The sequence below is a fragment of the Montipora capricornis genome, chromosome 6 (genome assembly GCF_036669925.1).
Source record: "Montipora capricornis isolate CH-2021 chromosome 6, ASM3666992v2, whole genome shotgun sequence".
NCBI lineage: Eukaryota > Metazoa > Cnidaria > Anthozoa > Scleractinia > Acroporidae > Montipora > Montipora capricornis.
The window spans coordinates 41,867,293-41,882,292 of record NC_090888.1 but is presented as its reverse complement, the minus strand read 5'-3'; the positions used below and the strand labels follow the sequence as shown (position 1 = coordinate 41,882,292).

At 40.4% G+C, this 15,000-nt stretch overlaps 1 protein-coding gene across 7 annotated transcripts in view; it reads left to right on the top strand.

The window, feature by feature from the left end:
- The window catches only part of LOC138052178 (chromodomain-helicase-DNA-binding protein 4-like), a 58,234-nt gene extending 52,211 nt beyond the window's left edge, over window positions 1–6,023 (top strand). For 4 of the 7 annotated variants that reach the window (XM_068898555.1, XM_068898553.1, XM_068898554.1 and 1 more), the window contains 2 exons: window positions 111–205; window positions 1,618–3,321. In XM_068898555.1, coding sequence (XP_068754656.1) covers window positions 111–205; window positions 1,618–2,786 — 1,264 coding nt within the window. In that variant the 3' untranslated portion in view covers window positions 2,787–3,321. Of the gene's footprint in view, window positions 1–110; window positions 206–1,617; window positions 3,322–4,786 lie in introns of those variants that run through there. The other 3 variants (XM_068898557.1, XM_068898558.1, XM_068898556.1) reach the window with 1 other exon arrangement.
- Window positions 6,024–15,000: the final 8,977 nt, after the last annotated feature.

Below are 15,000 nucleotides of genomic sequence, written 5' to 3'. Positions count from 1 at the left end.
CTTATGACACTAAATTCTTTTATTCACCGCTGAAAATTATACTAAAGATAGATATTTGTAGCCTAATCTAGGGAGATAATCTCAAACTTATGGAGTTTCCTTATTATTAGATTTGCAGAGCTAGAGTGCTTGGCGGAAAGTCACCAGCATTTATCCAAGGAATCCTTGGCTGGAAACAAACCTGCCAATGCTGTGCTTCATAAAGGTACTTTGCCTTTTAGCGCTACTAAATTTGCCTAAGTTTTTAACTTCTTTGAAGCTCTTACTTTCCTTGAGCGTAGACAAGTCTATTGGGCAAAACCGCCGCTTTTGGCCAGTTAAAATTTTGACGTCAATTAGTTGGGAGATAAAAGTTGACCATTAACATCACGTTTTTACTGTCGTGTTTGGGCCTATTCTTAGATTCTGGTGCGCTATTCCTTACAATTGGTAACGGGACGAAAATCTTCCTTTGATACTCAAAGCGGAAACCTCATTTTTATTCTTGGTCAACTGAAGTAAAGTATAAATGTCATTCCCTTTGCCACTTTTGACATGTGGTTGCAGTAAGTTCTTTTTTTAGGTAACGCGGTGCTTTATACAGACTGTTTGTACTCGTGATGAAGCCGGATATATTCCGTGATACACTTGTTGATACGAGCAAAGGGACCCGGCCGTTTTGTAAAAAAAAAAGACCGCTAAATGTACAATATTTTTTGTTGGGTTGATGACCTTATCTGTTTAGTCGTTTCAACTGCCCCTGAAAGGTTATACAATTAGAGATGAGATTTTATTAAACCGGAAACTGTTGTAGAGTTGCATAAACCATTGGCATCCTATTGGTGATCGGTAACAACATCCAGATATCAGTACTTTTAACGATCGTTTAGCGCACTGGAATTATAATTATAACTGTTGATGTGGAGATATCTCGATGTCTGCAATAGTAACTACTTATTAACGGAAAGTGAGGTTCTTGCGGGAGAATCTCAAACTGAGGCCTTGCCAAAATCGAGTAAACAAGCAATGTTTATTCGGCAAACAGTTGAATTAGAATCTTCATACTTGAAGTACGCATCTGAATCGAGTCCAAAATGTGGTAACCTGAATGATTTATTGTGACGCCCAAGGTCAACGTCCCCGAATATGTTGTTATTAATACGAGACTGTGTATCGCACTGGTCCCTGCAAGAGCTACTGTAGGTGCTTCAATCCACTCGGGAGAAAAATCACTCCGCAAATTAGAACCTTGAATGTGATTAAGTTTATTTAGTGTAACTGTGTCACACAAGAAAGAGAGTCAGCACTAATTATCTGCCAATTTACCTTTCCTGTGTTCAAGTACTACTTCTAATCAGATGGAGCAGGGGGTGGTTTTCCATGCCAGTTTTGGAGTGAAGCAGTAATAATTCATATTTTCAGACGTCCTTGTCACTGGTGCTCCACTGACCGTCATTCGGGTTTTTTTTTTCCTTGTTGCTTTGTTGTTGTTTTTTCTTTGTCAAATCTTATAATGATAAAAACGCTTGTATCTTGTTATATTGCTCCATTTTATTTTAATTTCGAAGAGTGAAACCAAACAAGAAAAAAAAGACGTGGCGCCCTTTAAGGTCGGGTTTTCCTCTCTTTTGTTAATAGAAGAATTGCCCGACTCAAAGAATGAAACGCAACAGCAGAAACCAGAAACCCCACTGGCAACTGTTGCGGCGCCAACGGCGAAAACTTGTCTTGGAGCTGGTCGATATCTTGTCCCAAACGTTGGCTCAAGAGGTGGCACAAGTGCTCAGTCAACCCCACGCAGGAGATCTGAGCCAAGGAAGTTGTTGACAGTAGAGGAAGAGAACAAGCTTGCTTCTTATTTAATTGAGTTACGGAAACAGGGATACGCTAAGAGTAAGGAAATAATCCTGTTTATGGCGTCCCAAATGGCTGCTGAACGTGGACACACTGTAGTAGGTGGGTGTCTGAGTTACAAATGGTGGAGAGGATTTGTGAAGCGTAACCCACAAGTTTCACTTGAATCCTCTCAAGCGTTGAAGGCGAGTCAAAAGATGGAAGCTTTTGGTTTGTTTTACAAAGCACTGCTGACGTCACTGACCAACAACCAATATGGAAGTCTTGTTGGGAAACCTTATTTGGTGTTTAACGCTGATGAAAATGTGTTTGACTTTGATTCGGTTAACAAAATAGTGACAGCCACTGAAAACTGGACAAAACACGGACCGGAAATCCCAGACACGCCGAAGGAAAGGATGTCTGTGCTTTCCTGTATCAATGCTTTAGGGGGAAACGTGCCAGCCTTGTTTATTTTAAAAAGTCAAAGTGGAATGGTTTCGTATGGCATTCAGGACGATTCGCCAGCAGCGGGTAGACTGTTCTCGCGCCACAAGCCTGGTTGGACAGAAAATGACCTATATTTGAAGTGGTTTCGTGAAGTCTTCCTTCCATCAATCCCAAGGGAACGCCCAGCTCTGTTGATTGTTGATGGCCAAAAAGCTGTGGTGACTGTGGATTTTGCAGAGGAAGCAAGAGCAAACAAAATACTCCTGCTATGTCGCCCGGAACATTTATCCTTCCGTCTCCAGCCGGTTAATTTGTCTCTCACTGGCCCTCTTAATCAGGGATTCGCGAAAGCCAGCGCGGCACTTCTTGAATCTACATTCGCTTTGGTTGAAAGAGACAACTTTGTTAAGATTTATAACACAGCCTGGTGTATGACCATCACTCCTCAGCTGATTCAAGATGGGTTTCGAAAAGTTGGGATCTTTCCCTTCAATCCAGAAGCATATGGCTACAAATTTGAATAGGACAAGAAGAAGGGAAGACTTATTTGGTGAAGTAGAGTGAAAAAACAATTATTTGGAGACTAAGCCCGGCATCGCCAAAAGGCAAAAAGTGAATTGTGGGAAGATCTTGCCCATCTAACAGAGAGGAAGTTTTTGTGATCTGCTGACGTTGACCTTAGGAGAATTTGCTTAAACTATGTATATTTTATATGTATTTCTATTAACATAAAACGATATGGTGACCTGTTTCTGTTTTGTGGAATGAAACATTTGCCATTGAAACCTTGCTGCTAATGTCTTGTTACTTTTTCGTTGATCAACTTCCCTTTCGCTTGTCGCTGTGTTGGTGATATGCATTTCGTTTGGTATTTTCGGTTTAAAAATAGTGCTTTCCTTTGTTGGCACTTTGTATTCGACTAAAAATTTCGGGTATAGAATCGAATTGTACTTTTGGTCGTTTTTGTTTTCATGAAACTTACTGGCCTCAATTTGGAACAAGTATTCTTTGGCAAGCGAGGCTTGAAATGGTTATAAACATTAAAACAAGAGAATCTTTTATTGGGCTGCCATGATGAAAGAGCCATGGCCTATCTCCTGCCTTGCTTTTACGTTTTTATGTAGACTTGATTTGCTGAGAGCGGCAAACCGGAAACTGCTGTTCAGTTGCACTTTTTCCTTTAATCTTATAAGTACCGACAAAAAAAAGCGCTAAACGAGGCCATTTTTTTTTAAACAAGTTAGCGCCAGTCTTGGCCAGAAGTAAGTCTAGTTACCTTAACGAAAAAATCGCACTTAATTTCGCAGTGAAAAAACCGCAGAAGTGACTAAACTAGTTTCAACGATTTCATAAGATTCGGAAGATGGTTCAATATTGTCACTTTAATCGGTTACCATAGTCATCTAAAAACAGCCTATATTTTGTCTTATAAATGCTTATATCTAAAAAGCTAACTCGGTAACATTCATTTTTCTTGCAGAGATTTTCATTTTAGCCTGTTGATCACTTTAAAGCATGCAATAAAATCAAAATCGGTTCACCGAGTTTGTTTTTGAGATATAAGTCCTTAAAAACAAAATATATGAATGTTTTTAGGTTGTCCTGTTGCAGGGGTAACCCGTTACGTAATTTCGTGAGGCAGTGTTTTAGTGTCCGTTCTCGTTGTTTCACGGGCAACAGCTGTTTGGTGATGGCGATGTAGATTCGATCCTTCGAAATGAAACAGTTCCTTGTGGTGCTCAAACTGGTTTGAAGCACCTCAAATGAGACTTCCGTGCTTCTGTCAGGAGTCCATGATTATTCGCAAACGACATATGTGTAACGGCGTTTCTGAAGCCTGGCTTTCACTAGCGACGCAAGCACAAGCGCGAGCATAAGAGCGTTTATTTCACCGTGAAAACGGAGTTGACACAAGCACAAGGGTCAAAATCTTTCCTTTTCCTTGTGCTTGCGTTCGCTTGCGTCGTGTGAAAACGAAACGCAGCATAAGCCCAAGCACTCGTTCCGGATTCCCTGCCTCTGAGCGTTTGACCAAAATGGCGGTTGCGGTGTCTGATTTTATTTATTTATTTACTTTATTATTTTTGAATTATTTTTTGATCAAACAGTATTTTTATTCGACATTTGCTGTAAGAGCACAAAGTGCTCATCGAGAGTATGAGCTTATGATTTTGATAGTTAAGTCGACCTTAGTTTTCACTAGCATAAGCCTGAGCTGCTTGTGCTCGCGTTGCTAGTGAAAACCAGGCTCAAGGACCGAGGTGTTCTTAAATTAATTGACTCTTTTTTTCCTCGAAACCATAATTTTCCAGTCAATCACGTTGAGCCGTATGGAACAAATTCATACCCTTATAGATCGAGGATGGTCACTCGTGCTAGAACTCGTCTAAAAATCGCTTGGTCTGTGAAAATGCTGTGACAAACTATGGGGGTTGTAAGCTTCTGCTTTTTCATAAATCCAGTTTCTTGTTGTTGCAACAGTTGGTAACATCGTCGTGTTAATGCTTACTCATTTTGTTTTCAGTGTTAAACCAGTTGGAGGAGTTACTATCAGACATGAAATCTGACGTAAATCGGTTGCCATCGGCGCTCGTTAGAATGCCTCCTGTTACAGCTCGACTTCATATGTCAGAGAGAGGAATTCTAAGTCGACTGACTAAACGTGCCGAGGGGCCATCGCCCAATGTTACAGTTAGTGGAAACCTTGTCCAGTCTGCTCCTATTCCAGGAGTGAGTACAGTTGCCATTCAGCCCAAAGTTCAGCCTCTGGTTTTGGGTACCAACACAATGATGCCATCCTTCAATGCTAAAGCTAGACCCCTCCGTTTCACCTCACCACCTGCTATGTACTATCCACCCCCTGTAGCTAGCAATACTGCTACCATCACAGTCCGACCTCCTCCACCAACCACACTGCTTCTTCCGTCTTCCACCTCGGCGTCAAATTTGGCAAATGGAGGGCGTGTGATAACCGTAACTAATCCCAGCTCTGCAATGATCAGTCATCATGTAAACCCACCCACCCCTCAACAGTACGTTTCTACACTGGTCACCAGCCCTACTGTTACGACGGTATCCACTGTTCCACAGATTGTGCCGCCCACTCCCGCCACTTCTACTCCAGTGCTGACTCCAGTAATTAACAGCGTTTTCAGTCTCAAAGCCAGCAAACCTGGAGCGGAGGCTCCCCGTAGCTCTACTCCACCTGTCATCCAGGGCAGTATAGGTAAAATGCTTAGCAAATCAGCTACAGCGTTGGTGGAAAACCAGATCACTTCCATTATTCGCAGTAAGGCCTCAGCGATGGGTTTGATAAAACCTGATAGTTCCTCTGACCCCAGATCTCCCAAAGGAACCGAGGCACAAGTGTCTTCACTTGCTCAGGACTCAAGTACGTCCCAGGCCCCGTCAGGAGAACCTGGTCAAACGCAAACCCAAGGGACTGGAGAAAAGAGAGACGTCGCTGATCCAGATGTAATTTGCTTGGATTGAAGAAAAGGGTGGGGTTTGAGACTCTTTCAACTTAATATTTGCCTTAAAGTCAATTCACCAAGTGACGCTTCTCAGTGAAACAGTACAGCCTCTTAAAATATCTTATTCTTAACTAGCCGTGTGAAATATAATATTTTCATGTGAGTGCCTTAAATGTCATCACTTTTGTAAATAATGATCACGCCCAGACATGAGATCGAATGAGAAGTAATGACTTTCGAAAAGAGGCGTGGAAGATCAAATGCAAAAATAGCAGGTGATAAATTTTTCTTTTGTTTGTGCTTAGTAGTTTCACTCACCTCTTCTTGCAGCAGAAATGGGCCATTTTCGAAATATCAAATATTCAGCTTGATAATGAGGACGAAAACAATAGAAACAGGTTGGAATGAATGTGAAAAGTATTTTACATATCACCACTTTCCTTTGTCTTTCTTCTCTAAACCCCTCTTTCAAGCTGAATTTTAATATCTTCGAAAGAGGCCTATTGCTTTTCAGTCTTATACATGCCAACGAGGCTGTAGTTACTCCAAATTATGTAAGAATAATTTATTAGCCGTCATTTTTGCATTCGGTATATTGGCTTAAATGTCTACTCGTTTACATCTTTGGTTCATATTTGCAAAACCTACCTCCTTTATGCCTAAAATGTTCAGAAATTACGACCAGCCTTGCTGAAAAGATAGAGCAGTAGAGTGGAAACTTTTCAGAATCAGTCGTAATATCTTTGGGAAGGGAAAGAGAGTTCTATTTGAAATTTTATTCTTACAGGTTTTCTTAAACCTTTGGTGAGCTTACGAAGGAGTAACTGTTAAAGAAGCAATAAACTGAGTCCATTTTCAACCATCTGCCCACAACCTCCCACCCATGCCAGAATAGGCCATTTTACAGTTGTTTTCTCAGTGACCTAGAGGCTTCCGATGACCTTGCATTGATACAGATCTCACTGCTTTTGTCATGTCAATTGTATTGTTGTTGTAAAAAAAAGCAGAAAGGTTTGAGCCTCACTTCCATTCTTAGGCCAGGTAACTTAGCCACAACTGTAAAATGCTCTATTCAGGTTACAGGAATCTCCCGCCCAGTGACCAAAGGTATCCTTCCCTCTTGCACATATATTATTTGAAAGTGTGTTTGAACATTTGTTTTAACAGTTGTTCAATGTCTGGAGCGTTCAACATATTTACAATAGGGCATTGACGTATTTACACTTGCTTGACGACCAATGTTTCCCTCAGCCGTGTTTCTCCACATTGCAACTTCTGCTTTTGCTCCTATGGTGAGCGGTGACACCGTTTCAACAGCTGTTGAGAGTTTATGTCTATTTAAACGGTAGCTTCAACAAAAGCGTTACAAAAGAGATTGAATATGTGTTGTAACTAGTGTATCTAACAGATGTTAATGCCGCGGAAGATTGTTTCTACTGTTTCATGTGCACAATTTATTTTTTTAATAAGAATCTTGTTTTTCCGGCCTATGCTAAATTCATATTCTTATTTTTCTGCCGATTGTAGGCAGAAAATGTTCTTGTACCATTCTTAAATGACATTTCCGTTTCAAAATGTGTTGGGGTATCAATTACAAGTGTTCGGTGTCCAGATCTGTGTCGCGTTACAGTGTAAACGGGCTCCATCGCTTTTCGTTGCAGTCAGCGAGGTCAAGATGTCACGTCAGAACACACTTGGCCGTTTTGGCTTGAACAAGATGCATTTCTCACAGAAAAACTGGAAACGAAAGTACCCGGTTTTGTTTCAACTACGTTAAGCGAAAAAAATAATTTCATACGGTCAAGTAAAAAACGCATAATCGTATTGTATTCACAGATTTTCAACACAAAATTACATCGTTGTTTCATCCTCGGGTTTATTCTTAAATTTTCGCAAATTTTAGTCTCAATATTCTCATTAAAAAAAAAGAGTGAAGCATTGGTACGCAAAGCAACGGTGGAGACCTTTTGCAGATACGGCGGCCATTTTTATTTCTATTGTTTCAAGTAGCTATTATGGGATGCCCAGGGGGCAAATAAATAGTAATTTGCCCCCTGACCATCCCATAATGTCTTTCGAAACAATAGAAATCAAAATGGCCGCCGTATCTGCAAAAAAGACTATAGAAGGAAGGCACAAGGTATTTTTTTCTCGTGGCAGTCGAACTGTGAACTAAAGCTATAAGATTAAATACACTGGATACGGAAGTCATTCTTCCCTGCGATGTTTGGAAGTTTGATGGATGGAAGCTTGAATGCAGTTTGGCGATTAGTTGGCAGAATTGTGAAAATGGGTTTAAGAAAGTGTGGAAGTTGACTATTATGTTTTTGAACAATAAGATTTTATGCGTGGACTTAAAGTGCACCTAACGCCAAAATATTTTTTTTGGTAAAATGAATCTTTGCACCTGTTTGAAAAGCATTGCGGCCATCTTTTCATTTTTCTAAAAAATCCAGTCATTTTATAGGCTTCGAAAGTTGCAAAAAACCAAGCATCTTTTGTTCATGACCGAGTCAGAAGGGGAGTGGGTCTATTCCTGATTTGACGTCACAATCTACTTTGCATCCCTTTTTGCAGAGAGTTAATGCAATGTAAATCAGTTTGTGACGTCAAATCAGGAATAGACCCACTCCCCTTCTGACTCAGTCGTTAACAAAAGATGCATTGATTTTCGCAACTTTCGAAGCCTATAAAATGGCAGGATTTGTTAGAAAAAGGAAAAAATGGCCGCAATGCATTTGGAACAGATGCAAAGATTCATTTTAGCGAAAAAAATATTTTGGGGTTAGGTGCACTTTAATGAGAGTTTTCACATTGTGTTGTTTCATCGAATATTTACGGGACCTCGTGCTCAAGCAATCTCCAGAGTGTGCTCAAATGCAGTGCATTCTGGCTAATTATGATGCTTTTTTTCTTTGGCTAGCTCAGTTTTATCAGAAATAACACACAAAGAGCGGTGACAAACATCAGATATAAATGCATCATTTGAAATTATCCTTTACTTGACGTTTCGTATGCTTCTACTTATGCACCAGTCAATTGAAACCCCCACCCCCCAGGTCCCGGGGAAGGGTGGGGGATTATAGGGGCATTGAAACGCTTTTTGACCTTGCATTTTTTTTTCGCATTTTGACCTTGGGTCCCGTCCTCACGTGGGGCAAGAGTAGCACTGGCATTCACTGAAAACCAGGCGTAAGAGCCCCCCCCCCCGGGGGGGGTACTCTCTTATATAGATATGTGCCGCCCGATAGGGTAGGGGTTTTGAGGTGCTCAGGGTATCCTTCTTGGTATTGTGATCCTTGGATATTCCTTAGATAGAGTCACTAAATCGCAGTATCCACCCCAACGCGTAAAACGAAAAAGATACGGTTTATTCAAACTGTACTGCACGCTTGAGTACACGTTTTTAAGTTTAACAAAGCAATTTTAAAGGGATCTTTATAGCTTATATGGGCCTTAAAGAGGATATCGAATCTCGATTTTCTACCCTTAAATAGGGTCAGGGTTTGAGAACCTTGATTGATTGACACAGCTACCCTAAATATATATCTTAATTAATTGTCGGGATACTCCCCCACCCCCCCCCCCCCCTCCGCAGGTAAGAGTTGCTTTAATCCACGCATATCATTCTTTAACTTCACCATCCACTGCAAATGATATTCAATCTGAATTTTTGGGTTCCTTTAAACTTGACTTGAACCAAGCAAATTTGGTATGTGTGATATGCAGCGTGATATGTTAATTTCAATTTGAACGTTTTTGACAGTTTTGTAATCAGATGGTCTTGAGCAATAATGGAATATGAGTACTTTGCCCTTATTTAATAGTTCAACAAAAAATGTGTGTTAAATTAGCATTGTACGACAGTAACTACAATGCAAACTTCACAAACCCAAAGTAGAACGTTTGAAATTTCTTTCCTTATAGTAAATGTTGAATTGTTTTAAATTTCTTACCCCAAGTATAAGGGCATTTGATCTAAATTTCTGCCTAAGGGGGTGGGGGTCTTGATGCTTTTTGACCAGGGTCTATGTCAAATCCCCCACCCTTCCCCGGGACCTGGGGGTGGGGATTTCAATTGACTGGTGCATTACATCTTCAGAAGTACAGGATCACTAACTTGTTAACTATTAAGTAACAATAGAGGTGACAAAAAACTAATAAAGACACAGCTTTCGGCTGCTGACATGTTCATTCAAGGTCGGCTTTAAATCTTTGATCAACAGTGTCTCCTTTATTTTACAGTCCGTGGTGGATGGCCCTTTCGCTAAAATTTCAAAATGATCCCATTTTAAACTGACCAGTTGATGTAACATGGTCCGCAAAAGCCGACGTATGATCACCATTAATGCTTTAAAATGGTTTTAAAATGCTCAGTTTTTCTGTCATGCAATCGTCTTTTAGTCTTTCCGGTCCAGTCCCAACAGGCTTGGCCACGGCTAAGTCTATCTTTCTAAGGAAAGAAAGATTTAATGCGACGAGTGCTTTGAAAAATCACTCCAAGGTCAATGCACCCGTAGAATTTATTTATGCACGACGTAATTTGTCTACTAACGATTTTGCTTTGTAGCCCTGAATAAGGTAAAACTAAGAAAATTTTCTTTTTGGGAACTGATGGTTAGGGTCAATGGTTTGTTTTGTTGCTTTTGTAAGACATCATTCTTGTTATAATTAACAACACCTCTGGGGTAACCGTTTTGTGACAGTAACTTCTTACGTTCATCCAAAGACGATTGTAACAAACGAGGCGACATGGAAAAGTGAGAGTACGGATCAGATTTACTTTGTATTTTCGTGGATTGAACGAGTCCCATTTAGTGTAAAGACCAGTGAAAGTTTTCTTTCGAGAAATTGATTTTGGAAAAGTATGATTATGACGTTTGATAAGTACATCAAGAAACATTCTTGTCTTCAAATTCTGTAGTAAAATTGATGTTTGCATGGCACCTATTGAGATGCTGTAGAAATATTATTGAAGAGCATTGTTTTTACTGTCGAACAGAGTGAAAGTATCATCAACGTATCGAAACCAAATATAAGGCCGACCGAGGTAATTGAGAACCCACTTCTCTTCGAAATGGCACATAAGGATATTGGCTAACACATGTCCTAAAGGTGAGCCCATCGCAACGCCATCAATTTGATCGTAGTAGTTGCCGTCAAATATGGAATGGCTCTTGTTAGTGGCAAATTTAAGACAGGGCGAGGCATCGTCGGTGGATCGGGAAGGGCATACAATTTGTCAAGACAAATTTGTATTGTCTCATCAAGGGGAATGTTGGTGAACAAGGAACTGACGTCAAGAGAGCACATTACGTCATTATGTTACTTTATACATCTTGGCCCAATCAGCAAAGCTGAACGAATCCTTGATAGTGGACTGATTTGTGGAGGTGGGCTGAAGTATGGTCACAAGATATGAAGCCAGATTGTAATTGTACGTGGTCACAGAGGAACAATCGGACGCAAAGGGCAACCTCGGTTATGAACCTTGCGAAGGTCGTAGAGGACTCCATGACTAGAACCTTTGAAAGGTGTTATCATCGATGATATTGTCTCTTTTTAGTTTGCGAAGATGGGAAACTAAACTGTCCTCCCTGGACTTTGTTGGATTTCGTGCAAGTTTATTGAATTCACTTTCATCCGAAATTAACTTCTTCATTTTATTCAAACAATCAAGCTTGTTTATGATAACAACTCCGTTTCCCTTGTCAGGTCTCGTGATTATGATGCTATCATCTTTACGCAGATCATTCAAAGCTTCCCTCTCTTCTTTGCTGAGAAATTGTTTCTGTTTAGAAAAATCGTAGGTGTAGATATAGCTATAGGATGTGTTTCAGTTGACTTTTCAACCTATCTTCGTTTTCATTTGTTAAAGGGGGAGCAGATCTTTTGAGGTAGTTCAAACGAACATTTGACCTCATTAACGTCAACTTTTTTCGGAGGCAAACAAAAACGCAATCCTCTTGCTACCTTTTTCTCGGTCTCTGCACACGAAACGTCATGTAAAAGATAATTTCAAATGATGCGTTTATATCTGATGTTTGTGTTATTTCTAATTATGATGCATTCTGGGGATAAGTGGTGAATTGGTCCTACCTCGCTCGCTGCGCGCGTTTTTCAGGAAATATATGATCAGGGCTATCAATTCCCTCCAGTAATCAGATCCCTGCTTTATACGCTAAGAGTTCTGGGATCGCCAGGGGGCAAACGATGTGTGGGGAAAACTTATTTCGACGTCTGAAAACGATTTTGGAGAGATCAACGCTTTTTTCGACAAGTTTTATCAGAAATCGATTTGGTCGATGTACAAGTTTGCGCATGGGTTGGAATAACCATGAAATATGAGATAAAACTTGCTAATTAACTTCCTTGCCCAGGTAATGCACCAGTCATTGTAAATCCCCCTCCCCCCCACCAAACGCCGGGACTATGCGGGGATTAGGCACAAATGTTGTGCCACGGTAGGAAGAGGGGTAATAGCCTGAAATCTTGTGTTAATTTGGGCTGGGATTAGGCCGGGTCAGACTGACCGTTTCCGTGTCCGCGGTAATTCCACGAGGTCACGTGAATTGCGAAGTGCAGTGAAGTGGGGATTCATAAGTGTTTCATTTATTGGTAGAAATAATACCTTTTCATTCCTCGTGGAGGATTTTACTGCGGTTATCAGTCATACGCGCTCCTCAGCGACATTTTTTCATGTTCTCTTCGTAGTACTTGAATTCGTCGTGGAAGCATTTGATTGACTCGTTCACCAAAATTTTACTTTCAAAATATGAAAAAATGTTATTGAGGAACACGTGTGACTAATAACCGCTGTAATGCGCATCGCCTTTATACTTTTTGCTCTTTGGTCGAAGTTTGCAAAATAAATCGTGTTTTGAGGAGTGAAATGTCCATTTTATATGGATGAATTTGCCTCGGTTCAATGTTCGTTAGACGTCTAGCAGCGCTACATATGCAAGGTTAGAAGGTGTGCATGTTTTACATTGGATGTCAATAACAAACAAGAAAGAAAGTAGTGAAGACAGATACGAAATATTTATTTAACAACAGTTGCACTTGGTAAGACTGGTAGATCCAGTTTCGGTACGAAATGAAAGCTCATTCGGACGCCTTATTGGATTCTTTCTCAAAGAGGCGCCTGGGACTACATGAGTAAGTAAAACTTTATTTACACAGGGTAGCCCATTCAGCTTATAGGCTGGTCTCCATAGGGGCCCTGTAAAAAAGTTAATTTACATCAAGAATTTTCATAAACTATTACAATTAAAAAGGCCTAATAAAATACAGTACTAGAATATAAGAACTACACTATAAGCCTAAAAATACAATGCGAAATCACATTTAAAGCCTAAAATAGTAATAAGATATCAAAGTTATGATAAAAAGAAATGTCTTGCTCGGCGACAGAACGTTTGAATGTTTTCACTCTTCACAATGTTTAAGGAGAGATTGTTAAAAATCTTCGTGCCAGTAAAAAGAAAGGACCTTTTCCCAAAATTTTGCTTAACGTTTGGTAGGGATAACCTCATACTTTGCCTTGTAGAATAATTGTGAATGTTCAAAAATCTAGTAAAATATAATGAAAAATAACTAGGAACTAATGAGTGAAGACAGAGAAAAACGAGTTTAGCCTTGACAGAAGGAAACGTTTGTTTAACAGCTGAAGCATATGAACTCCCATCTATCGAAACAGAGAATGCTGTATTCCCTGGAAGAGGAGCATTACGGCAGCCACTTCGAGGCAGATCACAGGCGCCCCAAGCTGAAAATACGTGGTGTATGCGACAGTTTGTGTATATAGAGAATTGTATGGGAAAATCACCGATCGTAAAAAAATTGTTGTTGACTGCCCAGTCACAAGTCAACAACGGTCGTGTTGCCAGCGCGCGGTCAAATTCAAATGGACCAATCAGAGTTGAGGCTGAAACCATCTTGCGAGTTTCCGTTGTTGACTACCCGGTCACAAGCCTCTGAGGAAAGCCGAAGAGGTGAATTTTAAGGCAAAGTTTTCGTTCGCCACGCGTCTTTCGGCCGCCGAAACACACGTATTCATCTGTGGGCAGATGGAGCTTGAGCATAATCATCGTAATGCATTAAAGTGATTGGACACCCACAGAGTGCAGAAAATAGTAGCGGCTCAAAAACCGTTTTATTTTTCTCAAACTAGAACTTAACCCATGGATTTCCTCATGAGAGCAATAGCTTACTAAAAACAATATAGCTATAATTCGTTTACGCAAGACGTAACCAATAAGAAAACAACCTACACACACATAAATACAACTGAAAAAGCTTTATTGAGTTATTTCCTCCAGATTTATACCTAATTGTGTAATATTTCGAGACCATGACGCGATCAACCTTGCGCAAGCAAGGAAGTTAATAAAGAAATTGTATCTCATATTTCACGGTTATTCCAACAAAAACTCGTACAATGCCCAGATCGATTTCTGCAAAATCTGTGTCGAAAAAAGTGTTGATCTCTCTCCAAAATAGTTTTTGGGACGTTGAAGTTACTTTCCGCCACACATTCTCTTACAGCGACTTGCAATAGGCCACTTATAGAGTGTTTTCACGTGACGTCACGGCAGCCAAGTTGGTGTTACGGGGCCATGTTGATATACTCAACTAATCCTCCGGGAATTGAGCTCTATTATCATGCAAACGTTTTTATTTCGGTGAAAAGCAGGGTTACCGATCACGTGAGTGGAAACACTCTATACTCTTTGTTTGTCCCCCCAAATTTTGCAGAAGCATAGTTTCCAGTTTCTCTTGGGGCTTCCAATGATCCCAAGAAAAAACAAAAACAATGCTTATGCAAAAGTTGGGGGGGGGGGACCAACAAAGATTACTATGGTATTTTCCGAAGTGGCCTACCAGTGCCCCCTGGTGATCCCAGAACCCTTTGCGTATAAACAGTGATCTCATTCATTTATGGAACAAATTTGCAGCCTCATTAAAACAAGAAATTGATTTTATCAAACGAGTTGATAAAGGTCGAATAACCACCGTGAACGATTTGGAAAGCTGACGTTTCGAGCGTTAGCCCTGATCGTTAGCGTTAGCCCCGGATCTGTAAGCTATTGGCCTGATACAATTAATAGTATACCTGAACTAGCTAGAAACAGAAAATTATCGCTTATTTTACAGGAGCGCGTATGCCGTCCAAAATACACTTGTTTGCGAGACAAATTATTCCCTGATTTGAACACGCACCTGGCAAATCAGAGCGGTTGTTATAACGGCAACAAGCACTATC